The following is a 27,237-nucleotide window of genomic DNA, read 5'->3' on the forward strand; positions in this document are numbered from 1 at the left end:
GCATGTCAGTGGCCTATCAGAATTGCTCTATAGCTCTAGATGGCTCAGCTGCAGTACTGTAAGTGCTTTAACTCTACAGCCCTTATTAGATTAGCACAAGACTGAAATAGTGGAATAACTGGACCTTCCCCTCCCCATTGACTCCTGCACAGCAGAATCTGGTAATTGGCATTTGTAGCCCATAAAAAGAAAGTGTTAGAAAGGGGGAGAAACTCTAAGTAAACGGATTGTGAGTCTTTGTAAGTTGGGTCACTTATTACTGTTCAGTAATAAGTCAGAAGAGACTTCATAGTGGCAGGATAAGAATCAGTAATGTGGGCAATACATTTCATGCTGGTATAGTTTTGTGCTACTCAAGGATGGGTAGATAACACTTTAACTCAGCAGTGCAGAAAACCTCTGATTATCTCCCATTGTTCATCATGCCTTTGGTTGTTTCTATCTACTGGCAGATAATTATGGGGACTGTAGTCCAGCACAAGGCTCAGGGCTGGGAAAGACTGCTCTAGATCTGCAACCATACATAGGCCTGATTTTGTAGAAAAAACAGTATTATTTTGGCTATATTTGAACCTCTGATATGTCTGTTATTTCAATCCATTTGGCCCAAGCCAAAAAAAATCATGTAACGCAGTCTTCATGAGGTACTGCAGACTCAAAATGTGTCTCATACTGTAAAGTTTTCATGCACATGGAAAGGTTCTAAAGGGGATGCTAAGTTGTCCCTATGTATCATTTTTGGTCTTAGCCTGCCAATTCCTGTAGGTGTAAACCTTCCAGGTTTTCTCAGGAAACATTTTCAAAGAAGTGACACATCAATAAATGTGCTCAATAGGTTATGAGAGAAAGTCACTGGCAATAGGTGTTCGCTGTAATGGGACCCTCCGCAGTTAGATCAAAGTAATGAGAATGTGTCCACTGATGCATTTTGCTTGACTGTTTTTATGCAACGTGTTAACTGTATGTATGAATAAAGGGCAGGTGAGAGCAAGCAATTTAATCACATATTTTATGTGATCAGACTGCTGATTTGTGGTGCTGTGTAAGGTGACTTGGCTTTGATTCGATAAGGTGTTTTATGTCAATGAGGAAACAGGATTTTCCTCACTGAAATAAGGAGGCAACAAGGCAGCTTGTTATTTTGCATCTTCTTGCCTTTCCAAGAGTTGGAAGAAGCTTCCAGTCTTCCACTCATATGTTGTACGTGTGCAGCCTTTTCTGGTAGCCAACTAGAAGCACTGGGAGAAGATACTGTGTATGTATAGCACCTGCCCAAAAATGTCAAGCTACTGAACTGCCAGAAGATGCCTTGCAAAGAAGCAATACAGTGGCTTTCTTTAAGAATTAAAGTGTTGCTTTCGTTCATGCAGCAGCTTTTCTTTTTAGACTTTTTATCCCACTTTTTTATTTTTATAAATAACTCAAGGTGGCAAACATACCTAAGACTCCTTCCTCCTCCTATTTTCCCACAACAACAACCCTGTGAGGTGAGTTGGGCTGAGAGAGATGGTCTGGCCCAAGGTCACCCAGCCGACTTTCATGCCTAAGGCGGCGCTAGAACTCCCGGTCTCCTGGTTTCTAGACTGGTGCCTTAACCACTAGACATTCCGGAGACCTTCTGCAATGTGCACATTGATAAAAAGTTCATAATTCTTGGTGTCTTAATCAATTCCTAAGAAGCTAAGGACACCAAGCTAAGACACCAAGCTAAGAAGTAGTGATTGCTCTTCTTATTATATAGATTTTAGACTAAAACATGACAATGGTAGAACAAATCCAGATCATATAAGGTAATATTCTAATTTCTCAGTTGCATCCCCAAAAGTAAGATAATCACAAAACCTTGTACTGAGCATTCTTTAAAATGTACGGTATATATAAAACACAATCTTTTTTTTTTATTAGCCACATTTTAGGGTCATCGGAGAGTAGCTTCAATTCTTTAAAATAACTGTTGCTGGTTTACAGCTATAGAACAGTCAAGGTCTTTATTTCAATCACTGCATAATAGAATCACTTTCACCTACTTCCTTCAGCTTCTGATAAAGATAGATTACTGGCTTAGAAGCCTCTGCTAATTTTTCCAAAACCTTTAATGACTATGTAATTTTAGAGACAGCAATGGCATCAGAATTTTCAAAAAATACAGATCACAAATGAATAAATTCCCAGTAACTACTCTGAAATTTTTTTTAACATGTTTATTTATTTTATTTATTTACAGTCCAAGACCAAGTCACAGAATTTAAAATATAGCTCACCATTAATACATAAGTAACAGTAGATATGTATGTAAAAGGAAGAAACCCTATAAAGTTAACATTTCACTGAATGCACCAAACAGTTTCTGTAAGCTAAAGATATAAATAAAAATTTTGCTACTCCCTTCAAAACACCTGGGTATTGATCATTTAATACCTCAATCTCCTTGTCATGAGTGGACTTTATCATACTTAGTTTTAACATTCAGCTAAAAAAGACTCTAATGCAAAAATAGTCCATAAATCTAGCAAATAGGACACAGTAGGAAAGGTCTTTTCTATGCATATACCATATGCAGTAAAAGCAAAGGATTACAACTTCAATTCTTTCCTTGAATGGTGGACCTTGAGGACAACTTGCAAAACTAATAGAGTCTCAAATGCCAGTTCTGGAAACAAGCAATATTATCAATTTCATTTATATGACTTGGCAAAGATTGTTGGCGGATTGACTCTCACACCTTGAAAAGTAGATGTTTAGGTTGGCCTTGTAATCAGATAATCCATTTCATGAATAAGCTTCTTAAGGCAAACACACTTTTGTGTTACCAATTGTTTGGGACATTAATTTGTTCCCTTCACTATGCAAAACATCCTGCAGAGCTCTTACTTATCATACACAGTGAGTCTTTGGGTTGACCTAAATAGTGTGAATATGGGACAAAGCTTTGTATTTAATTTCCAGATATTTAAGTCTGCTTTTTTCCCCCTAACTAGCCTTTAGGGAGAGAAGCAAATCAGATCAATTGATCTTTAGAGACCCAAAGAAATTAAATTAGACTGGAGTCAGTTACTGCACTAAACCATCTAGTAATTGGATTGCTCCTTGTAACTGATTGAAAACAGCTTCCATCTGCAGCTATATAGGCTGGGCTTCCTTACAACCAATCTGAGAGAAAAACACATCTTTTTATGACATGATGACAGACATTGCACTTTTCTAGCTTAATTGAATATGGTTTTATAAATACACGACTCTAGCAATTTCAAACTTCCCATTTCAGATTTACAGTCTCAATCAGATCTTAATTTGAAGTAAGGCTCCACTGTGGAGTTTTTGAGCCCACCCCATTCTCAATATCAGGGCTTAATCATGGACCACTTCAAATAATGACAAAAAGAAGAAAGTGCTCATAAGCATAGCCAGAAACCTTCTCCTTCACTACTGAATATTTTTAACAGATTAAAGAGAAGCTCCCATAGCATTGGTTCCAGAGAGAATCTAATCACAATATACAGTATAGAATTATTGTATTATCTGGAAATTCAGAAATGTCATACTTTCCGTTCAGTGCTAGGTAGCTCTTTGCCTAGCCCAGGTAGGCTTGTCTCATTGGAACTTTCAGCAGAATTATTTCATTAAAATGCTTAAAGGGTGCTTAGGGTTTATGATAAGGATTGCAAGTCCTGTGTTCTTTAAATAAATTATTTGTTTATTAACTTGATCCAACTCCCCCCCCCCAAGACAAATAACAACAAGAAGCAAAGAAAAAAGAAACAAGGGGGCGAGAAACATCTCATTTCCATTAACCTGAAATTATTTTTATTCAAATTTTTATAGCTTCTGTAATATTGTAGATCCCATTCTCAGTAAAGTATTAATTAATTATTAACTTTATCATTCTCTATTTGCATCAATGTATATTTCTTCTTTGTGTAATTAAATTAAATGTTATAACAGATAAAGCTTCATGTTTGGTGTCTTCTATTGCACTCTCAACATATGGGAATAAGGAAACTTGTTTTATTTCTGAGATACAAATTCTTCCATTTTTCTTTGCCACCAAAAAAGTTGGTTTTCGGCTACTCAACATGATAATGCATAGAAAAGTAACTGTCATGATCACCGTTGCGATGCTTGTGACATCGCAACGGCTCGCATGACAATGCAGGGAAATGGGTCCCTGGTGGATTAAGGGAAAAGGCAACGAGGTAACAAAAGAGAGCAACAGGTGCTGGCAACAAAGTATCAACTCTAGCGGTGGCACGGAAGAGAAAGATACAATGTTGCAAAGAAAGCAATTGACAAGACCAGACCAAGAGGCGTACCCGAGCTGTCGAAGAGATTACGAACCTCATAGCCCAGCAATGAACCATCACCGGCCAGGGAAGCAATCGAGGAAACGCCCGGAGCACAGGAGGGGCTCCACGTCCCCTCACCTACCGACAACGGAACTGGCGGGGCTCGGGGGCACACCCGGAGTAAGGAGGGGTGGAGCGCTGACTGGCGCGGGCTATTTAAATCCCGTTCTGGCGCGCTCCACTCACTCTCAGCTTTCTTAAAGGGCATGCATACTGTTACTCAAATAAATCCAGAACCTAAGCCTACACTAGTGTCTGCGTTTTTACTGGGTAGCAGGCAGAGCCTGACATAAAGCTGAGAGTCACCAAACCAAATTCGCCAAGCTCCACCAGACGAAAATTTTCCGCGGGAGAGATCCACTGGCGATAACGGAACCGGGGACGGCCATGGAGTCAGCACTTCGCACCAGAGGCGTGAAGGACAGCCCGCAGGAGGCAGAGATGACCCGACAGCTGCTGGAGGTGGCGCACCCGAGATGGGACACAGGCAACCTCCCTGCCCACACCGCACCCCAGTTCCAGACCTGGAGCTCCAGCCCAGATGGGAGAGCCCTGACGGAAGATGAAGTCGGGGGCCAACAAATCCTCACATGGGCCAGCGGAGCAGGACCCCAGACGGGAACACCCTACTCCACCTGGAGGCTCCACTACCCCCAAACGCCCGAGCAGGAAGGCGCAAGACTACAGACCAGACAGCATCTGGCAGCACCGACGTTGGATGACCAGGGCACGCCAGACAGGGTCACAGCCCTGGAAGCCAAGGTACAAGACCTGGAACACATGCTCCAGTCCCTGGCATCGATAGTACACGAGCGCTCAAAGACTGAGGCGGCACGGGGCAAGAGGGGATCGGGGCACCATACCCACCCCATCAACAACCCCGAGCAGAAGGGGCCAAGCATGAGACTCTGTCGCAGGGCTTCATGGCCCCAGGCCAGTGGGGGCCATCCCTCACCACCCACAGGTAGGGGTCCTGCAAATTGGGGGGTTCGCCAAAGACTTCCCCGTAAAATTTGATGGAGACCCCATGAACCTGTCCTTCTTACGAATGTGAGGTACTACATGGCCCAATACGGCCATTCCTTCGGCACAGAAGCAGCCAAAATCTCGGCAGTGGCCACCAAGCTCAAAGGCAGGGCTGCGGACTGGTACGTGCAGATGTCCGAGTCCGGAGCCCCAGCCTTGGCCAATTTCCACGACTTCCTAGCCAAGCTGAAACATTACTTTGATGACCCCCTGGCGAAGGAAAGGGCCAAGAGCACACTTAAAGCGCTTCGCCAAGGAAGAAAAGTGGTGGCTGACTATGCCCTCGAGTTCAAGGTCCTCGCAGGCAAAATCCCGGAATGGTCTGAGGCCACCTTGATCGACATGTTCAAGGGTGGCCTCAACCGGGAGGTGCTACAATGGGCACTCTACAGGGACGACCCAGCCTCCCTTCACGGGTGGATTTGCCTAGCCGGAAAAGCGGAGCACGCTCAGTGCACGTTCCTGCTCATGACCACAAATGACAAAATCCCTCCCAGCAACAGTCGGGCCCGACCTGGGACACAGACCAACAACGGAGGCTTGCCCGCGGGCAATGTACCAGGTGTGGGAATACGGGCCACCGAGCAGCGGACTGTTTCAAAGACAGGACAATGGATCGCCCGCCCAGACCAACACCGAAGACACCGCACAAGCCATCCAACCCCCCCAGACGTCTGACAGGAGCGCTAGCAACCCCGGACAAGGAAGCGGATGCCTATCTCGCAGGGGATGTGATCGACGCCCAAGAACAGCCAGCGGAAAACGCCCCCCACCTGCTCTAAGCAGCACCACTGGGCAGGTGGTAAAGAAGGGGCGCAACAACCCCAGGGTGAGTGACGATTGCTCCATCCTGGCAGGGACAATTGAACTCTCGTATGGCCCTAGAGCCATCGCGGTCGAGGCTCTGGTGGACTCTGGGTGCTCCAGAAATCTGATCCACCCAGACATTGTCGCCGCACTAAAACTGCCCTGCTCCCCCCTCCCTAAACTGCTGGTGTTCCAACAACTCGACGGCTCTACAGCGGGGGGGACGGGACCGGCCACCCAGGGGACCAGAAAGGTCACCCTGACAATGGGCACCCACAAGGAATCCATAGACTTTGTGGTAACCCAGGTAGGGAAACCCATAGTAGTGCTGGGGATCCCCTGGCTAGCACACCACAACCCACACATAGATTGGAGGGCACGCTCCATCACGTTCAAAGACGGGGTCTACCAGGCACCGACGCTGGACAAATCATCTGCTCTGACAGTGGGGAGGGCAGAGGTCGTCGACCAAACCCACGACCCCCCCCCCAGAAGGACTGCCGGAGCAATATGTGGACTTTGCAGATGTCTTCAGAGAAGAGGAGACGGACTAATTACCCCCCCACCGCAAGACGGACTGCACAATTGAACTGCTCCCAGACGTCCCATTACCCAAGCCCAAGATCTACCCCATGACCCAGAAAGAATTAGCGGCGCTGCGGGAATTCTTGGACAAAAACCTCTCCAGGGGCTTCATAGAACCAGCGAACTCACCGGTTGGAGCACCTGTCCTATTTCGTGAAAAGAAGGACGGCACCCTGAGACTATGCACTGATTACCGTGGATTAAATTCCGCTTCCCTATCCAACAAATACCCCCTACCCCTCGTAAAGGACATGCTGGCACACTTGTCAAAGGGAAGGATGTTTTCCAAACTCGACCTCCGCGAGGCATATTACAGAATCCGCATCAGGGAGGGGGACGAGTGGAAAACGGCGTTCAACTGCCCCTTGGGCTCCTTCCAATACAAGGTACTGCCTTTTGGTCTGGCGGGGGCCCCGGGGGTCTTCATGCAACTCATCAATGAGGTACTGCATGAACATCTGTTCAAGGGCGTACTAGTATACCTGGATGATGTCCTCATCTACACGAGGACACAGAGGGAACACGAGAGGTTAGTGAGGCAAGTCCTCACTAAACTCCGGAAAGCTAAACTTTACGCCAAGTTGTCCAAGTGCAAGTTCCACAAGTCGCGCTTGGACTACTTAGGTTACAGGATTTCTGACAAGGGCATAGAGATGGACCCAGCGAAGGTTCAGGCAGTTTTGAGCCGGGAGCGCCCACACACCAGGCGCCAGCTTCAAAGCTTCCTTGGGTTCGCAAACTTCTATAGGTCCTTCGCGAGGGGGTTCGCGGAAATTGCCCTGCCCTTAACTGATTTACTGAAAACCAAAGGCGTCGGGGAGATGCGCAAGGTAAAAAACCCAGGGGCCACGCTTAATTGGACTCCTGCCTGTCAAACCACGTTTGACAGGTTAAAAGCGCTCTTTACAGCGGAGCCAATTCTATCCCACCCGGACCCCGAATGGCCTTTTGTAGTGCAGGTGGACGCTTCCGACTTCTCCATAGGGGCCATCCTGCTGCAAAAGGATTCCGCTGGAATCCTGAAGCCATGCGCCTATCTCTCCAGAAAATTTTCAGAGACAGAGAGGCGCTGGCACGTGTGGGAAAAGGAAGCCTTTGCAGTTAAAGCAGCACTGGAAGCTTGGCGCCACCTGTTGGAAGGGGCAACTTGCCCATTTGAGGTCTGGACAGACCACCGCAACCTCGAGGCGCTCCGCACACCCCGACGCCTCAGCCCCAAACAAATCCGCTGGGCTCAGTTCTTCAGCTGGTTCAACTTCCAGCTGAAGTTCATCCCAGGGAAAAAGAATTTCCTCGCAGACGCACTCTCCCGACTGCCACAGGATGCAGAGCCTATCTCTGACATCGTGGGGACGGTGCTCTCTGATTCCCAGCTGGGTCTGGCGGTGGTCACCCGGGGGTGCGCTCAGGGACAGCCTGGCCCCCCCTCACAAGCAACCCCGGCGCAACCCACCCCTAGACGCAGGCAACCGCAAATGCCAGGTGGGTTACGGTCCGATTTTGCAACGGCATTAAAATCAGACCCCTGGCTCCTCGCCAACCCCAACAAGGTCACCATGGACCAGGACCTCGCGTGGGCGGAGGGAAGGTTATATGTACCCAACTCTCAACGACAGGCGATCCTCAACAGATCGCACGACAGCAAACAGGCTGGTCACTTTGGGTTCTTGAAAACCCTACATCTAACTCGGAGGCAGTTTTGGTGGCCCTCGCTGAGGAAGGACGTCAAGCAGTATGTGGTGTCCTGCCCAGTGTGCGCAATGGCCAAGCGGCCGGCTGGCAAACCCCAGGGGCTGCTGCAACCCGTGGCTGAACCCTCCCGCCCATGGGATGAAATCTCAATGGATTTCATTGTGGACTTACCGCCTAGCCAAAAGAAAACGGTCATATGGGTAGCAAAAGACTACTTCTTAAAACAAGACTACTTCTCAAAACAAGCCCACTTCATCCCCTGCGCCTCGATCCCATCAGCACAACAGCTGGCGAAACTGTTCCTAGTCCACGTGTACCACCTACATGGCTGCCCCTCCTGCTTGGTGACCGATAGGGGCACACAATTTACCTCGAGGTTCTGGCAGGCTTTTTTAAAACTGATAGGTACCCAGCAAGCCCTGTCAACCTCCTGGCATCCCCAGACGGACGGATCTACGGAGATCCTTAATGCCACACTGGAACAATTCCTCTGCTCCTATATCAATTACCACCAGGACGATTGGGTGGACTTACTCCCGTTTGCAGAGGTCGCATACAATAACGTGATACATCAAAGCACGGGACAAACCCCCTTTGGGGTGGTGTCGGGTCGGGAGTTTGTCCCCATCCCTGTTACCCCAACCCCCGTCCCCAGCAGTAGCCGCCTGTGAGTGGGGTACGAAACTTGCAGATTCCTGACCGATCATCAAAGACGCGCTTAAAGAGGCACAAACCACCTACAAAATACAAGCGGACAAACACCGGCGCCAACAACCAACGTTTCGAGTGGGGGACATGGTCTACCTATCCACCAGATTCATAAAATCACCGCAACCGTCCAAAAAACTGGCCCCCAAGTTTATTGGGCCATTCCAGGTGACACAGATCGTGAACCCAGTCATGGTGCGCTTGGACCTGCCCCATAATTTAAAGAGACTGCACCCGGTGTTCCACTGCAGCTTACTCAAGCCAGCAAGTGACCCCTCCTGGTGGCACCCATGCACGCCCCCCCCACCAGTGATGATAGATGGGCAGCAACACTTCGAAGTAAAGGAGGTACTTGACTCCCTCAAGCTACGGGGCTCCCTCCAATACTTAATCAAATGGAAACACTTCCCGCACCCTGAGTGCGTCGCTGCCCATGACATCCAGGCTCCAGACCTTCCATACTGCCTATCCCTCCAAACCCATGGCTTAACCTTCTCAAAGGGGGGCAGCATGTCATGATCACCGTTGCGATGCTTGTGACATCGCAACAGCTCACATGACAATGCAGGGAAATGGGTCCCTGGCGGATTAAGGGAAAAGGCAACTAGGTAACAAAAGAGAGCAACAGGTGCTGGCAACAAAGTATCAACTCTAGCCGGCGGCACGGAAGAGAAATATACAATGTTGCAAAGAAAGCAATTGACAAGACCAGACCAAGAGGCATGCCCGAGCTGTCAAAGAGATTACGAACCTGATCGCCCAGCAATGAACCATCACCGGCCAGGGAAGCAATCGAGGAAATGCCCGGAGCACAGGAGGGGCTCCACGACCCCTCACCTACCGACGACGGAACCGGCGGGGCTCGGGGGTGCACCCGGAGTAAGGAGGGGTGGAGCGCTGACCGGCGCGGGCTATTTAAATCCCGTTCCAGCGCGCTCCACTCACTCTCAGCTTTCTTAAAGGGCACGCATACTGTTACTCAAATAAATCCAGAACCTAAGCCTACGCTAGCATCTGTGTTTTTACTGGGCAGCAGGCAGAGCCTGACAGTAACGTTATTTTTATCATAGTTATCCTGTCCTTTTGAGTGAGATTTAATTTTTCCCCATCAAGCTAAATATTTAAGAATTGCAAACCAAACCACAGAAGAATCAACTTGTCTGAAATAGTCTTGTAAGATTCTTTGCTGTCTGAATATCCAGATACTGAAATTGCTTATGACAAAGATGAATACTCATGTTGTTTTGAAGACCTGCTGATTTTGAAGGGGAATAGGAAAGAACATAAATCCAGATTTAGCAAAATGTACTTTAATATTACTATTTCTTCAGATTCTAATAATTAATATTTTCAGGGTTCTGTTTTCAGTGGATTAGATAGCATAAGCATTGTATTACTCACAATACAAATTCAACCAAGTTTCTTTAGCTTGAAACAGTACCCCCCCCCCATTCCCTCATTTAGTCCATTAGCTGCACCTAAAGTTCCATAGTCAGAGTAAATAATAAAGGGCATAATAGGATGCCCTGCCTTGTACTCCTGTTTAGGGATAAGAATTCAAATTATTTATCCTCATAATCATAAATACATTAAAAATTGAGTCAAACTGGTATGCCTTTAACACATCTTTCAAATAAATACAGTTTACCGAATGGAAGGCCTTATTCATATTTAAACTACAGAGAAGTAAAGAGGTTCAAGTTGAAGAATTATGTTCAGAAACTTCCAAATCAGATTGGAAATACATATATAAGGTACAAAGTCAATTTGGTTAGTATAATAAATTTCTGTAATTACTGATGTTACACTGATAGCCAGAACTGTGCTAAAGAGGCCCATTAGGAAATGGAATGGTGTAACTCACCAATTCATGATTTTCAGGAGTAAAGATTTTCTCCAAGTCTTGGAAAAATTGTCTCTTGTCATTATATCATTGCTAATCTGAAGCAAAGATGGTTCAAAGAAAATTCTTTAGAGTGTTGATAAAATTCTACTATAAATTATCAGGCTGCTTTATTCATATGTTAAAGAGCCTCCCCTAATTCTTTCTGTAGGTCTGTCTAACATTGTTCTAGCTTCCATCTTCAGTGATGTAAGCTGAGCTTTTGATCTTAGCTGGGTCTGAATCTTTACCAATACAGACATCTGCCTAAAATTTGTGAGTTCTTTAATTATTCCAGGTGTATCTCTGACTATTTTCCCTGTCTGTGATTATAAATCTAAGTTTGAATTAACTTTTTGCTCCAATGCAATTTGGAAAGCTCAGAGAAGCTTTGTAACCTGCTCATTCCTTTCTAAACTTCTTTTATTCACTATTTCCCTCCTCTATTCTGGCATTGCAGTTCATATCAAAACAAAGAAAAAAAAAGCAGGGGTTCTTCTCCCAAGCCATCCCAGCCAAGGAATCATATAAGCAACATGGCAGGGGGCCAAATCAGTATGTGGGCTACACATTGTTATCTTCATTCTGAAGATTTGGGTGGGTTGGGGGCGGTATATGTGTATTCTTTTCTGAAACTTTGCAAACAAAAAATGGGGGGATGTACTATGTATGTGAAAAATCAGGAGGAGTCTAGTAGCATCTTTTCCAACTAACACATTTTATTAAAAGACATGAACTGTTGTGAGCTCATCAGACGCATAGAGTGACTACACTGTTGTGGGATTTAAAAATGTGAGGCAGGGGTATGAAAAAGAGGGGATCTAATAAAATGTGTGAGTCAGACAAGGTGCTAGCAGACACCTCCTAATTTTTTGCTACCATAGACTAAACAGCTCTCCTCCTACTGTGTGTGTGTGTGTGTCCTGAAGCAACACACTGAATATGCAGGCTGCTTGCTTATCCTCTTTGATGCCTTACCGCATTAAAAAATCTACCAGTCTTCCCAAAGCTGCAGCATTTTTTTTATGTAATAGAAGACGAAATGTATTGAATAAATATATGCCCTATATTTATAAACTTACCTGACGTTTACTTTACATGTTAAATTAGAACAATTTGTGTTGTCTTGGTCCTGCCCACTTGCCCCATTCTTGATTTTACCCCAAGAAATTCTTGGGGTAAAATCAAGAATGGTCCTTGCCCCAAAAAGTTTATACCCCCCTTCCCTTAAGAGAAGCCAGTGTTTTTCACCTGACCTAGGAAAAACAATGCATCCAATTATACTAAGAGCATTGGCCAGAAGGTGCGGATGAACCTGAGTTAACAAACTCTTTACGTGCTTACTCGCTAAACCTCTGCTGAGATGCATCTGAATAACATGTGAGCAATGTTGGTTCGAGTTGCCTAGGGCTAGTGGTGCAGAAGCTATCTTACAGTGTGCAGTCCTAAGCTCTTGAGTGCTGGCTCTCCCAGCTGGGAAATCATCAGAGTTCACTTGGTTTACAGGCTTTTGAAAGGCATATGCCCCTTCTGGAAGTGGCTCCTGTGCACATCTTTGTGTGAAGGAGAACATTTTCTGCTCCTTGACAGTGTGATTTGTTTTTATATCAGAATGTCAGTTAGTCAGTGGAGTTATTTCACCTCTGAGTCACTTGCTCCCCCCTTTTCTGTATCAAGGTGCTGGATAAGTGCATTTTTGTGCCTTCTTCAGCACCCATTTAAGTGACTCATATCTGATGTTTTTTTAAAAAAAATCTGGGCATTCTTCCAGATGTACAAAGAAGTAGCTATATGCAAAGAAAATCTTTGAAACTTATAGCTAAAGAATTATTTCAAGCAACTAGCAATCCATTCATTCCATATTTAGTTTGGGTTAGTTGTTTTCAGGAGTGGAGATGCCATGCATTGAATGGATAAGCATATCAGATTTGTGAATATTACCAGTTTTCTTTATTAGTATCAGCATTAACATGACTTTTTAAAACAAGAACCTATAGATCTGGATAGTGATTATGGCCTGGCATATCATACACTCATGAATTGTTGTTCTAGTACAGAACTGTTATTTAGTTGATGAATCAAGAAACCCAAAACAAAATAATAACTAGATATAGTCCTCAGTTAACAACCAAAAATTGGGACTGACAATTCTGTCACTAAGTGACACAGTTGTAAAGCGAAAAATCATGTGACCACGCTGACTTATGATAGCAGTTTCAGCAGTTCAAGTTGCGGTTGTTAAGTGAATCATGTGCAGCTGTTAAACACAACGTCATGTGACTGCAACTTGCAACTTCCTGCTGGGTTCCCCATTGACTTTGCTTGTTGGTGGCAACCCCATGACTGCAGGACACTGCAACATCGCAATTGTAAGCCAGTTGCCAAGCACTCAAATCGCAGTCACATGACTGCAGGGATGCTGCAACAGCCACAAGTTCAAGAACTGGTCATAAGTCTCCTTGTTCAGTGCTGCCATAACTTTGAATGATCACTGAATGAGGGGTTGCTAAGCAAGGATTACCTGTACTGTAATCTTTGTAGTATTATATTAATAATAATACTCTTTTTGGAAATGTTATTTTTCACTTGCTATTTTTTTTTACAGAGCGCCCAGACAGCCTGTTATATAATTTTGTGTATTTTCCTCCTAGTTTTGCACTTGATCTTTGGTACATCATGGGGTATTTTTGAAGGGATTGGAGGCAATAATAACATCCAATTGTAATTTGACCCTGTTTATAGTAAACAGGCAAAGTATTTCTGAGGTTTCTGAGAACTATTTTGCCTTTAATTAAAAAGTTCCTGTTTGACACCAATTCATTGTTTCTTATTGAGAATGTTACCATTTATTTCCTTATCAAAGTGCTAATGTTGTTCATACTATTAATATGTGGAATCTATATGTGGGGGGAGAAGGGGAAATGAAATGAAGAAATGAGATCATTACTCTGAACTGATGTTTCCCAGCATAAATCTTAGCTTAAGGAGGAACATCTCTCCATTAGGGTATGTCCACCTCCTCCATTGAAATCATGGCAAAGTCGGTGTGTGTTTCAAAAGGCATATAGAACTCTGCAGTAGAAACTGTAAAGTCTATCAGTTACTGGAGGAAAGGTCCGTAACTATAATCTTTGAGAAAACTAAAATCTTTTGAGAAAAACGGACTTAAATGTTAAAGGCAATGAATTCTGGTTATAAACAAGCTTAAAGCTTTTCTGAGATTAAAGCACTATTGTGTAATCATTCACAACCTGAATGGCTGAATATGTCTCCTGTTTTGAAAAATGTGCATTTGTGCAACATAAAAACATATAAATTGATTTTTTGTCTCTAACTGCCATTGACATATTTTTAGGGCATAGAATTGTAATAGCAGATATATTGATCTGTTTGCTGGTAATTTATATTTTTTCTGTATTTATTTATAAAAAATACCCTTGCGGAAGCTGCCTGTTTACAACTGGACCTTGTAATTTAAGTCCTATCCAGACATATAACCAAAGAAATCTTGTTTCATGAAAACTGATGGCAGATCAGTGATGGTTTCATCACTAAATATTTGGAGGAGTCCACAGAAGTTCGATGGATTTGGTTCCCATTTCCAAGTAATTGGTATTATAGCTGACTATTGAATGGGGCTATATATGGGGCTTCAATTGTTACTTATTTTTCAACAATATGTAGAGTGCTTCCCTAACTTGGTAGGTATCTAGGTTGAAGCAGGTTGGTGCAGGGCCCATATGGTTTGCATTTAAATAGTATATTTAAAACATCAACAGAGGCTATGTTTAAGAGGCTATGGTACAATTATATGGGAAGTACACTAAGCACCACTCTGATATAAACATGAGGAAGATGTATAGCCGAAATAACAGTTATGAAAATGGTAAATTGACTAATAGCCAAATTTCATAGCAAATACAGATTATAGCAACGGCAAAGAAACACTTCCAACACTGTTCTTTCCTTCCGATCCCTGTGCCGAAAATACAGTTTAGGGCAGAACAGGGAAATGTGACCGAAGAAATAATAGAAGCTCTTGGACAACAGTGGAGCATTTTTTTTTCTTTTGTGGATTTGGGGTTCTACCAGTCCAAGAATCCTTATCTGAAAACTAATGTGCTATGTGGCATCTTGGGGGTGGGTGGGTGGGTGATGTTCTCTGAAGAAATTATGCTTTCCAACAGGAGATTATGGTATTGGTCACAATTAGCTCCTTTCCAGGCCTCTTAGATATATTTTCTGGGCTTTGGAGAAAGGGAAAGTGCCATGTCAGGGACTACAGGATTGTAGCAAATATGGCCCTGTTAGCTCTCTTTGTAGCAGGCTGCAAATGGGACTGTGTGCATCTCATATGATTACAAGAAAACTAGTTTCTAGAAGCAAAGAAAGTAGAACAGCTCAAGAAGAATCTGGTAAGCTTGCATTTTTAACCTGAGTGAAGCTAATGTGCATTTCCTAACAACTTTTATTCATTTCACTGAGCATGCATGTCATTCCAACACAGGCCCATAGAAATTGTTGGAACTTATGCAGGAACAGTGTTTGATAGATTCCCCAGATCAGAGATCAGTAATGAGTATTCATGGCCAAATCTAGCCCCAGAGTTTTTCATCTGACTCTGTATGTGCCAAGCCATGGGCAGGAGAGCAGTGCAGGTAATTCTGCTGCTTGCTGATAATCTAGTTTGACAGACATGGGCACCATTTTCTTTTGTTTTTTTCTCCCATTTACACATTGGAAGCAATTTGTCTGTCTAGCTCAGTATTGTCAGCAATAGCTGGCAGCAACTCTCCAAAGTCTCATCAGGAATTGAATCTGGCTCTACCTAGAAATGGTGAGGGTTCTTAGGCACTTTCCACAGATAAAGCTGGTTCTGACCTTGGGCACAGAGTGGCTCACCCGCATACTAGTGGCTGAACAGGTCCTGAATGATAATTGATGGGGATTTAAGCCCATTCTCCAAGTTTGTGTAATTCTACAAATATATGTATATGTACATGTACATGTAGTGGGACGGGTGGCACTGCGGGTTAAACTGCTGAGCTGAGCTTGCCGATCGGAAGGTCGGCGGTTCGAAACCGCGTGATGGGGTGAGCTCCCGTTGCTAGTCCCAGCTCCTGCCAACCTAGCAGTTTGAAAACATGCCAATGTGAGTAGATTAATAGGTACCGCTTTGGCGGGCAGGTAACGGCGTTCCGTGTAGTCATGCTGGCCACATGACCATGGAAGTGTCTATGGACAAACGCCGGCTCTTCGGCTTTGAAACGGAGATGAGCACTGCCCCCTAGAGTCGGACACGACTGGACTTAATGTCAAGGGAAACCTTTACCTTTACCTACATGTACATGTATACATATATAGAAATTCTTTACATGTATATTCATGTTTCTGTCTGCTCCAAAGCATATTCATTGCTCAACTCATTTTACTCAAGGAGGTGTGTTATAAATTGTTGAGAAAATATTTGGTGTGGTTCTTTGCTATCTGGGAATTTGGGCTAGTGACGGGCTGGGTTCACACAATGTGTGTAACCAGGTGATGCAAAAACTTAGCAGCAGAAGTTGTTCAACATGTTTGGTTAGTATTAACCTTTGTTAAGTACTTCATGGTTTGGCAGGGGATATGAAATTGGAAAATGTATTGTAAAAACCTGGAAAATGTGATAGCCATGTGAAGAATGTTGCATGAAAGCAGCCAGTGTATCCGATGTCAGGACTGTAAATTGCTGAAACTGATGGACTGGAAAGCCTTTGGCCAACATAAGCTTAATAATTCATTTTCTAAAGCTGCTTCCACTCTTGTTCTTTTTGCTTGTCTCCTTTTACTAGAAACAATGGGAACGGTCGTTCATATCCATGATGTAACCAATGCAGTTTTTCTCTTTTTCTTTCTGTTATAAGATCTTCTGGAGATAACTCCAATACGGCCACTGTCTTTAATCACTTAAAAGGCAATAATTCAATTATAGTATCCTCTGAGTAGCAACTGCCATTGCCTTTCTGTTCACTTCCAGTCCCTGCAAGTAAATTACTTCAATAAGATTCCCCCTCCATTCTTTACTCACATTTTTCCACAGAGACTGCATAGAAAATGATACTAGCAATATTGCAAGGACAAAACAATTTTGTGCTTTAGTTAGGAACAAAAGAAGGGGATATCACTGTAATGATATATTGCACCCCATTTTTTATGCTGCACATAATACTGAATGCAAAGCATTTTTTGCCAAACCGAGTTATCAGTGGGCATGCGTGGAAGGGATATCAGCTGAACACCAGGTTTAAATTGCTTGGGTTAACTGGATTATCTAGGATAGCAGAAATAGATGGTTGATTTGGATGTGCATCAGCTCAGATTGTCTTTAAGGAATCTTGCTAGCTAAACTAGCTTTGTTCAACTCACTAAATAATTCCTGCTTCTTAAAAGCTGTAATTATAAGTACTGTTTGTCTCCCAGTCTTTAGAGAAGACTCATTATTCTGTTGGATCCATTTCCATGACTCTCAAACTCATTAATAGTCTCAGGAATACTTTTGCCCATTAGAGCCTGCTTGGGAGGACAAATCATCTGGTGAACAAAAAAGCCATCTTAAGCAGCATACACCCATTATACCTACATGAATTCAAAGAACATCCTTTTTATTGTAGGTCTTAGGCTAAACTCATGAGAGTTTAACATTGCTGGAAGCACTGCACGATCTACAGCAATTTGATCTAGGCTTGGAAGTTCAGAGCTAGTTTTCTGTATCTTTGCTGCCATCTAGTGGTCATTCAGATTTTTTGCATGCCCCCACTGTGGTAGCCCTGCTACTGCCCCGTAAATAAGAGAGAGAAATAATCTTTGATTTAAATACTTTTCTGCTGCTGCTCCTGATTTCTGATATAACATCAGTTTTGGTTTTGTTTATTCACAGTTAGATTTCATTTTTTTCTAAGTACATATATAATTTCTGCTTACTCATTTGAACGCCAGAAGGCAACAGGATATGGATTACAAGGCGATAGGGCCTTTCCTGCAAGTCTCTTTGAGGCACTGCCCATTGAAGCCAACCCATGTCTTCACGTGGCCTTTAGGAAGGCCTTCAAGATTCATTTCTTTTCTGTGGTGTTGGCTTTCCCTTGAGTTGTGTTTTTACAAAATTGCTGAAGACTTGGATTGCATGTTTCATATTTTAGTGGTTTGGGTTGAAATACTGAATTTTGTATGTATGTATGTATGTATGATTTCAACTTGTCAGGTTTTGTAGCTTAAGCATAAATGTTTGAGATTAAAAGGTGCCCCTTCTAAGATGGTACCTGAGTTGTTGTTGTTTTTACTGAAAAAAAAATGCTACAGAAAATTAACAGGTTTTAAATAAATGTACTGCCAGAATAACAGGAAGCTCCACTTTAGTCTAACTCAGAGAGGAGGATGGAAAACAGTGATCCTTCAACTGTGGCTGCCCTTGAAATCTCAGCAGTCCTCAGCTAGCATGGCACATGTGAGGACGAGAGGCATTGCAGTTCAGCAAAGTCTGGATTCACCTCCTGGTTGATATACAAATACTATAGGGCTGCTTTATGCATATCCATTCAGAAGCAAACTCTGCCATTTTAGCGGGGGTTAGGTTCTTCTCGATACAATGGTTCTTGCTCTTGCGTAAATATGCACTTTATAGTCTGCCTTACGCCACAGGGCTGCAGCATTGCTTAGGTATTTGAGTTCAACAGTAGCCAGTTACAACTAGATTAAGATAGTTTTCATATCTGAGGCAAAGCATGATATAGTGCTTTCAGCTCCAGCTCAATTTGCAGTTATCCAAGCCCAGTAAATGTAGTTTCACTGCCCTAACCCTGCCCCAACCCTTAAATGAACCTTGAAAACCTGGCTCTTGCCCCACGCCTTGGGCCAGGGTAGCTGTTGGGCCCTTTAGATTGGACATTGCATGGAATTGAGGGTTTTTGTTGTTCCCTCTGGGTGACTATTGTCTTTTTAGATACATGTCTCTCCCATTTTAGCCCATCCATAGGCAGGTGGCCCTGGAAATGTATTTTATAAATAAAATAAATCAATTAAACAGTAGAATCCCTTTATTATTCCTCCACCCAGTAAACCAATACTAATAATGTATTAGCAACTAACATTTTCTCTCTTTCATTTTGCTGCCATTCCCTAATGAAAGTTTAGATGTGAACCTTTCAGACTACTTGATTATGTAAACCAGTTACCTTCATACTGTATTTCTTTGCTGCCATCTAGTAGTTGTCTGGATTTATACAGCCCAGATCCAGTAGTCCTTTCAGGGAGGGCACATGTTGAATCTCATGTTAATGTGATCTTAATGCCTAACTTGGAAAGTCAAGTTACAGATTTATACGATGCTGTTCTCTGATATTAGATGGGTAGGCTAGACTAATTTGGTATGTTTTAATAAATACTTTTTAAAATAAATACTTAAAAAAAACACTGCTTTTAGATCATTGAATACCCAAGGGGCCTTATATAAATTCATATAATGAATGCAGAACTTACAAACCAACAGTATAGTTGATTATCTAATCAGAGAAACAGAACAATAACAATATTTTGTAGTTGTACTAGAACTTTCAGGTGTTCAGAGAGCTTCATATAATAACTCAGAAGATATTATGATCCTCTATTAAACAGAATGACTGAAGTAGAGAAATGAGAGATAGAGGCAGAGAGACAGGGACAGAAAGAAAAACTGCCAGTGGCTTTTTGGTGAGTTCATGGCAGTGCTTAGATCTGAAGTTCAGATTTCTAGCTAAGTCTCATGGCCATTACCACAGCTATTAAATTGTAATGGCCAAGTTTTAGAAGAATGCCAATGGAAAAGATTCCTTGGAAGCTAGTTACATGCTGATCCTGCTCCTTCCAATATAGTATTACAGTTTTGCACCACCCCCATACAGGGCCGCAACTGGGGGGGGGGGGGCAACCAGGGCATGTGCCCAGGGCACCGCACTGGTGGGGAGCCAAAATGAGCGCTGGGGGGGCACCAAAATGAGTGCTGGGGGGGGGTGCCAAAATGGGCGGGGAATCCATGTTTGCCCCGGGTGACACAGACCCTAGTTGCGGCCCTGCCCCCATAGACTGCTAGTACCGGCAAAAAAAAAAAACCTGGTGTTTGTTCCATAATGCACTATAATTCATTTGTTTTTTTGCAACCACAAAGACTAACCCTTTAAAAAAATAGTTAAATGAAACATTTTGAGTAGCAGGCACAGATGACTTCAGGCAAAATTTGATCTTTGCTTTGAGACATTAAGTGATCATATGCACACTCTTAAAGCATTGTTTTCCTAGAACAGATTAACAGTCATGTGAACATTTTAGTGTGGGTTGATGTAATACAAGATCACAGAAGTAGGAAGTTCAGAAAGATATTTTGCCTTTTCCAGTGAAAGTGCCCTTATCAGGAGTATGGAATATACAGTTTAACTGCATATCATGTTAATTATGTACATAGCAGTACATAGGTTGGATTCTAATAATGTGACAGTTAGTTACTACTTGAATGGTCTACTTGAAGCGCATAGGTGATTTTTCAGCTGGCCTGTGATTTAGCATGCTGTTTTATTTTGTTTTTTTTACAGAGAAAGTGTAGAGAGTCTTATACAAAAGCATTCCTATGCCCGGTCCCCAATCAGAACCTATGGAGGAGAGGATGAAATTCTGGGAGATGAGAACCAAGCAACACAAAACCGAGGTAAGAGGAAGTAAGCCGGCAGTGCTCCTCAAAGGAGGGCAGCCTATGGGAGTCTGAAGATAGTAGACTAACTCAGAATGAGAAGAGACTCCATTTGGAAAATCGAGGCCACTCCCCCACCAGCACTGTTGCATCTCTCTGAATCTGACCATATACAATGTCCACTTTATGCGTATTCTGTCATTGAGTCATTTACTTGCATTCTTGTCCTACCACTATCTCATTTTTATATCAATTCAATAGCCGACTATTTAAACAAAGCTGAACTTTATTCCCATAAGCTAGCAAATAATGCATAGCAATCCTCATATAGGCAGATGACATACCTGGATCCCAACAGGTTTAAGGAAGATGATGAGGGTCTTTTGCAAGCCCTTGTTACTGCAGCTTAACTTTAATGAAGCTAATACTTCATACTTTTGTAAAAAACATTTGCTTGTGCAAAAGTAAAAAAAAAAAAGCTGGACTGGTTCATAGATGTGTGCAGGATGAACAGGATGATGTGTTTCAAATATCATTAGGTGATGTATTTTAAATATCAACATGCCCAGGGAAGCATATTTCCCATCGGATCTTATGCTTCCCCCAAACTGCAAGGAGCACATTGGTTAACCCCCTTTGTTCACTCAAGAGGAACTACATATGTTCCAGCTGCTATTAACCGGTTTAAGACAAAGATTCAAGTGCATCTCCTCAGCAGGTTCAATTAAGCTTATGCATTGATTTTTCTATCTTTGACATTCTTAAATATGTATTTTAGAGGAAGCTGTTCCACATGGTGTGCCTTGTCCCAACCAAGGACATGGATCACCATCTTTAATACTTAAAATTTAACATTTTGTCCCAAAAGATATGGCCATGTTAACCTTGATCTTCCTGGATGTGTGGAGTTTGACTATAAGCTACTGTGATAAAAATATTTTCCCAAGGTGTTATTAGGCTCCTGCTATGAACAAGCCAGATTCTGAATATAGAAATTCAGAATGAATATAGAAGAATCAGTATGATGGCTAAGTTGAGAAATAATCTACATCAGTTAGGTAGCTTGATCAGCTTATTGTACTTACGATACTGCAGAGACTTTGTAATAGTATGTCTTTGGCATCTTACCATCAGCAGACCTAGAGGACAGATTCAGGAAGATTCCTTATTTTAGAAGAATATGTTTTCTCTGATTTTGACAGATTCTTGTAATAGGTTAATAGTGAAATCTTTTTATAGATAACTAGGTGAATTTATCTGTTTTTGCTTTTTTATCTGACCAGGAAGCAACAACAATGTTTGAGGTACTTAACTTTTCTGAAATAGCTTGTAGAATTTATATACAGTCAATAGCTGATTATTTTTTCCTTGGTAATTTTAACTGCCTATCTTAATATTTGACTATATTTGAGCACTGTAAGTTATGAATGCTAATTTGTTTTTTTAAAATATTTTTCTTTTCTTTTCTTTTTGACTGTGCAAACTCATACTTTGTTTTATCAAACTTTATCACCGCCCATCTCCCTCCAAGGAGGGACTCTTTGTTATCAGTTAATTGATTGTTGTAATGGTTGCCTATTCTAAAACACTATCAGACTCATGAGCAGGAATTCAAAGATATCTGATTTATTAAAGAATAGTATGCAGGATCACAGAGAAAGCTGAGAATGATGAAAGCGCGCCAAATTTAAACTAAAAACCCTCGGTGCAAATGAAATCCATCCCACCGCAGAGTCTTCGCAAGTTCACAATCCCAGGTGCTCCTAACGGCTTCTGATGGTCTGCAGGAAAAGGCCTTAAGCAGAGAAAATAACCCAAACACATTCCATTGTACTGATTTCACATACAGAGCTTGGTACAAGGTCTCACAGCAGCTCCCTCCCAAACAGAAACACACGTCAGCGCCATGGCATGTGAAACGTTACAATGTACGGTGCACATTAAAACAGTGAACATGACAATTGTATTGTCAGTGAGTGTATCTGCCAGGTAAGCAAGCCCCAAAAAATTATTAGCCAGCCAAAATATGTACTAGCTTGATTGATGGCTGCAGAAAGGGATGGAGATCTGTGAAAATATATTTGATTTCTAGTTACAGGGGAAACACAGATCTCTTTGTCCACTCTTATCCACAGTTCTGCTCACTTGCCTATTTGGGTTTCCATACACTTTCCTAAATATATGCCTGATTTAATTATTTAGTTAATTTTTATCCCGCCATAATCAAAGTCTATTTTCTGTTATACCTGAAAACATTCAGGGAAAAATGGCTTATATGTCTCTAGATCTGCTTGGGCCAAGATCTAGGTTTTATAATGCCATATGAACATGAATGCATCACTCATAACTGGAGCCTCTGTGTCTTCTAAGCTTGCCAGCATGAGTTGGATTTTTTTCCATTTTCCACACATGTTCTACTGGGAGGTGTGTGCCGCAGATAAGTCTACTGTTATATGAAGTTGCATTAAGGCACAACAGTACCTAGAATTCTCTAATGACAAATATTTTTTCCAAATCAGATCATTTATACTTGCAAACACTTTTAAATGTAGCTGTTTGTAACATCCAACAGATGTCTCTGGTTCCTGTTCAAGTGAATGCTGCCTAGATTAGTTGCACTGGCTTTGACTCTACAGTTAAGAACAGACCTGTGGATTAGCCTCCTGGGGATACTGATTACTGCCATTGTACTCTACCGCAGCTACTTTCTTTCTATGATCTGCTTGATATGCAGTGGCTATTTGAGGAATAGTTCTGTGTGCTGGCATCTGACAATGTTTTTCTTTTGCTCTCAAATCTCACTTAGTGTTGCTATGATAGCTGTGTCACAAACATCACACAACTTCTTTGAATTCAGTTGTTTTCCCTAAAGATTCACAATGCTTCCCCTTGTTTGCAGGATCAGCTTTTACCACATCTGATAATCTGTCCCTCAGTTCCTGGGTCTCATCCTCTTCAAGTTTTCCTGGATTCCAACATCCACAGTCCTTGACTGCTCTTGGTTCCAGCAGTGCCTCAATAGCCACACCAATTCCTCACCCAATCCAAGGATCACTGCCTCCATATAGTCGCTTGGGAATGCCTCTGACACCTTCTGCCATTGCTAGCTCAATGCAAGGAAGTGGCCCGACATTCCCATCTTTCCACATGCCCAGATACCACCATTATTTTCAGCAAGGGCCTTATGCAGCAATTCAGGGATTGCGCCATTCTTCTACAGTGATGACTCCATTTGTATGACTGACCCAAAGCCAAGGAGAGCCAAGATTTGGCATAGAAGGAATGATGGACATCTTGCAAAGACCTGAGAAGAAATAGTAGAATTCCTAAAAAGACCAGCTTGCATAAGACAGGATGAAGGTATCAAAGTTACATGAAAAATGTGCTGCTCGGAGTGGCTGGGAAGTCTAAACCTGATGTTGCCAAATGGATTCTGAATGTAGCAAGATTTCTAATTAATTGCCAGATGATGTGAAGGTGCATCATAACCACTAGATAAAAGGCTGTGCTCATGCAATGGTATATAGCTGTACTGTTTATAGATTTTCCCTCTCAACAAAAGCAAAATACCATATGTATATGTATACAGTATGCATATACATATGCATATGCATATGTATATGCATATGTATATATATGTATATATAAACAAACTCTTTTTGGGGGGGTAATGGGAGGAAAAAATGAGCATATTTAGCTATTGCAGTTCCCTCTGGAAGAAACAGAGGAAAATGCTACTCACCGTTCCCATCTCCCTTCTTTTTAATTCCTTTAAAATACCAGTCCCTAGTTCATCAAAAGCCACAAACCATTGGAATTCCTTCTCATTCATTCAGTTTTATTGACTGCAATGAATGAAAGTTGTGCAAGTGAAAGTAGAGCATGCATGCATGCATTATTCTTTTTAGAATTGAAAGGTTTGTACATAATTTGTTTCCAGTGGATTATGCCCAGACAGTGCTTCTTAGCTCCAATCCATGATTATATTTAATGACAAAGCAAACATAAACAAAAACAAAAAAAATGAAAAGTTGATGTTTTCTATTTTAAGTTCACAACATTGTTTTAGTTCAGACTCAGCATTGCAGAACTGCACCCACATCTATATTGTATATTCATACACAGAATGATACTTAGTTGAGAAACATTCCTTGGGGAATCTTGGGCTGGAGCAATTTAAACATTGGCTTCCTGGAACTGAATAAGATTTAAATCTCTTAAATGAAACCCGAATATGAAATAACTTCTTATCTTACCCACAAATCATTTCACTTATCTAGCAAATCAAAACATTACATACAGTTACATTTTTATCAGAAAATTAGAACATTACAAGGGGATTGTAAAATAGGGCAGATAAATCCAGAAGCAAGACTTATAACTGAATATTTTAACTAGTGCAGGGCAGACCAGATTAAGCTTATGGTAGCTTCTGATTTTTTTTTTTACTGTACTCATTCCTGAAGAAGAAAATTGCAGTGAAATTCTCATGAGCAGAGTGTGGTGTTCTTGTAGTTACTCAGAGCAGATCTGCATTTGTCCCATCACAAGTATGGGCCATCACTCTTCCTAAGTGCAGGAATGGATGGTATTTCCACTCCCAACCTATTACAAAGGCACCCTGCACCAAAGTTTTCCAGCTCTGATTGAAACTGATGTTTTCTGATTTGTCTTAAGCCCTTCAGAAGGATGGTCTCCAATGCTTCATTCAATTCCAGTGGCAGACCCAACTCCAACTGGCTGCAGTGCCTGGCTTGTCCACTGCTCCCCAGCAGCTAGTCACTTGCCTGGCAGCCATTTCCTGCTGGGCTGCTATGTTCTCTGCTGGTTGGTGGTTGCAGTTTGTTTGTTTTTTAATAATCTTGCAGTTGATCCAAAAATGGCCTGATAAATCAATGAACCATACTCAATCCTAGAAGCTCCTGTTCCATTCAACGCTTACATCTTCCAGTAGGTGCCCTTTTGATTTCTGTTCCCCTTGCTTTACAATCCCTGCAAAACTTCTCTCAATTTTTTTAACATCTTGAATCTGCAATATAAGAACATTGCTACTTTGTTTCTATAAAGATGAACAATCCGTTCTTCCTTGCAGCAAAACTTCCATGGACCTACAGAGGAATGTAGGAATGAAAGAAAATCCTGTCCTGTTGCTTTGATTACTGTAGCATCAGAGCTACAATAGTATCATAAAGGAAAAGAAAAAGGAGAAAGAAAGGGTTTATGTTAGTGTCAAAAGAGATAATGTGGGAAGGGGAAATGAAGGCATCCATGTGAACAAATATCTGGGAAGGAAAATAAGGGCACAGGGACTAGTAAAGAGGAAACAAAAGGCAGATGCTGATAGCCTGGTCTCTGCAGACTTGCCTTCCCTGCATGGATGGAAAGCAGGGGAACAAATAATCAAGTGTTGTGGTGATCGTAGTCCAGACTGAACATCAGTCAGGCTCCATTGCCAAACCACTGCAATCTATGGGAGACAAGCAACTTAGGTTGCAGTATGGAATTGCTCTTAGTTATGAGGCAATCAATGAAGATATACTGAATAAATATCTTGACTTTCACTGTATCGTCTTGCAGATGGTCTGCAGCCTTCCTAGCTTCTTAGTCTTCAATTAAAGTGTAAGGGAAGCCATCATGAGGAATTTCTCCCCTTGGGCTTTTGCAGGAGTAATCTACTGAGGGTTGTTATACATGGGGGCTATTTTGCTTCTGACCTGCACCTGATGTCACTGCCTGTAATCTGGCAGCAACTCATAGTGAGCAGCCCCAGACTCCAGGTGCTCTGAAAGAGGCTTTTCCTGCACTTTGGGAGGAACATGAGTTGGCATCCTCATCACCTGTCTTTTGTTTTTTGGCTGGAAGACTGAGTCCCCACCATGCCCTCTGTCTCTCCACAGACAAATTGTAAACTAAACCTGTACGAGTGGCAAGGAAAATCAGAGGACATGTTTGCCCTCTTTGGGTGTCAGCTTTCCAACCCAACAGGTTAGAGATGTGACCGGTCTGCATCTTAGAGATGATAATGAGTTGGAGAAAGTGGTTGGAACATTTCTCCTTCCACTGAAGAAATTGTCCATCCAATTTCCTTTCCCACAAATTTAGAGAGAAATGTTGAAGGGCCCTTTGAGACCAGCTGTAATTTTAAGTGAGAAGACACCTGCTCATTTTGACTTTATTCTCTGCAGAAAGGCTACTAGCACTCAACCGCAGTTCTGGAGCTCTTTAAAATGCAAACAAATAATTATTAAGGTAACAATGAGGAAGGGCCCTACCAAATGGAGAAGCAAAGGTTAATGCTTTCAAAAGGTGATCCTTAATAAAATCCATTATCGCCAGTTTACTAGAATAGCAGGCCTCTTCCTCACTGCTAGATGGTATTTCTAGTCAGTGCTTTGATGGTTTTTACAGAATGCAGGAAGCTCAGGTCGTGTCAGACTTCCTTTATATTCCTTTACCTCAGAATTCTAGTATTTTAAATTGAAGTGAATCAAAGGCCAACA

The 27,237-nt window shown here is 42.4% G+C and overlaps 1 protein-coding gene across 1 annotated transcript in view; it reads left to right on the forward strand.

Moving 5' to 3' along the window:
* The window catches only part of TBX20 (T-box transcription factor 20), a 48,693-nt gene extending 24,716 nt beyond the window's left edge, over window positions 1-23,977 (forward strand). The window contains exons 7-8 of the mRNA XM_063301947.1: window positions 20,643-20,755; window positions 23,637-23,977. Of these exons, the coding sequence (XP_063158017.1) occupies window positions 20,643-20,755; window positions 23,637-23,977 (454 nt within the window). The remainder of the gene's footprint in view (window positions 1-20,642; window positions 20,756-23,636) is intronic.
* Window positions 23,978-27,237: the final 3,260 nt, after the last annotated feature.

Source organism: Candoia aspera, chromosome 4, assembly GCF_035149785.1.
Source record: "Candoia aspera isolate rCanAsp1 chromosome 4, rCanAsp1.hap2, whole genome shotgun sequence".
In the NCBI taxonomy this organism is placed as follows: domain Eukaryota; kingdom Metazoa; phylum Chordata; class Lepidosauria; order Squamata; family Boidae; genus Candoia; species Candoia aspera.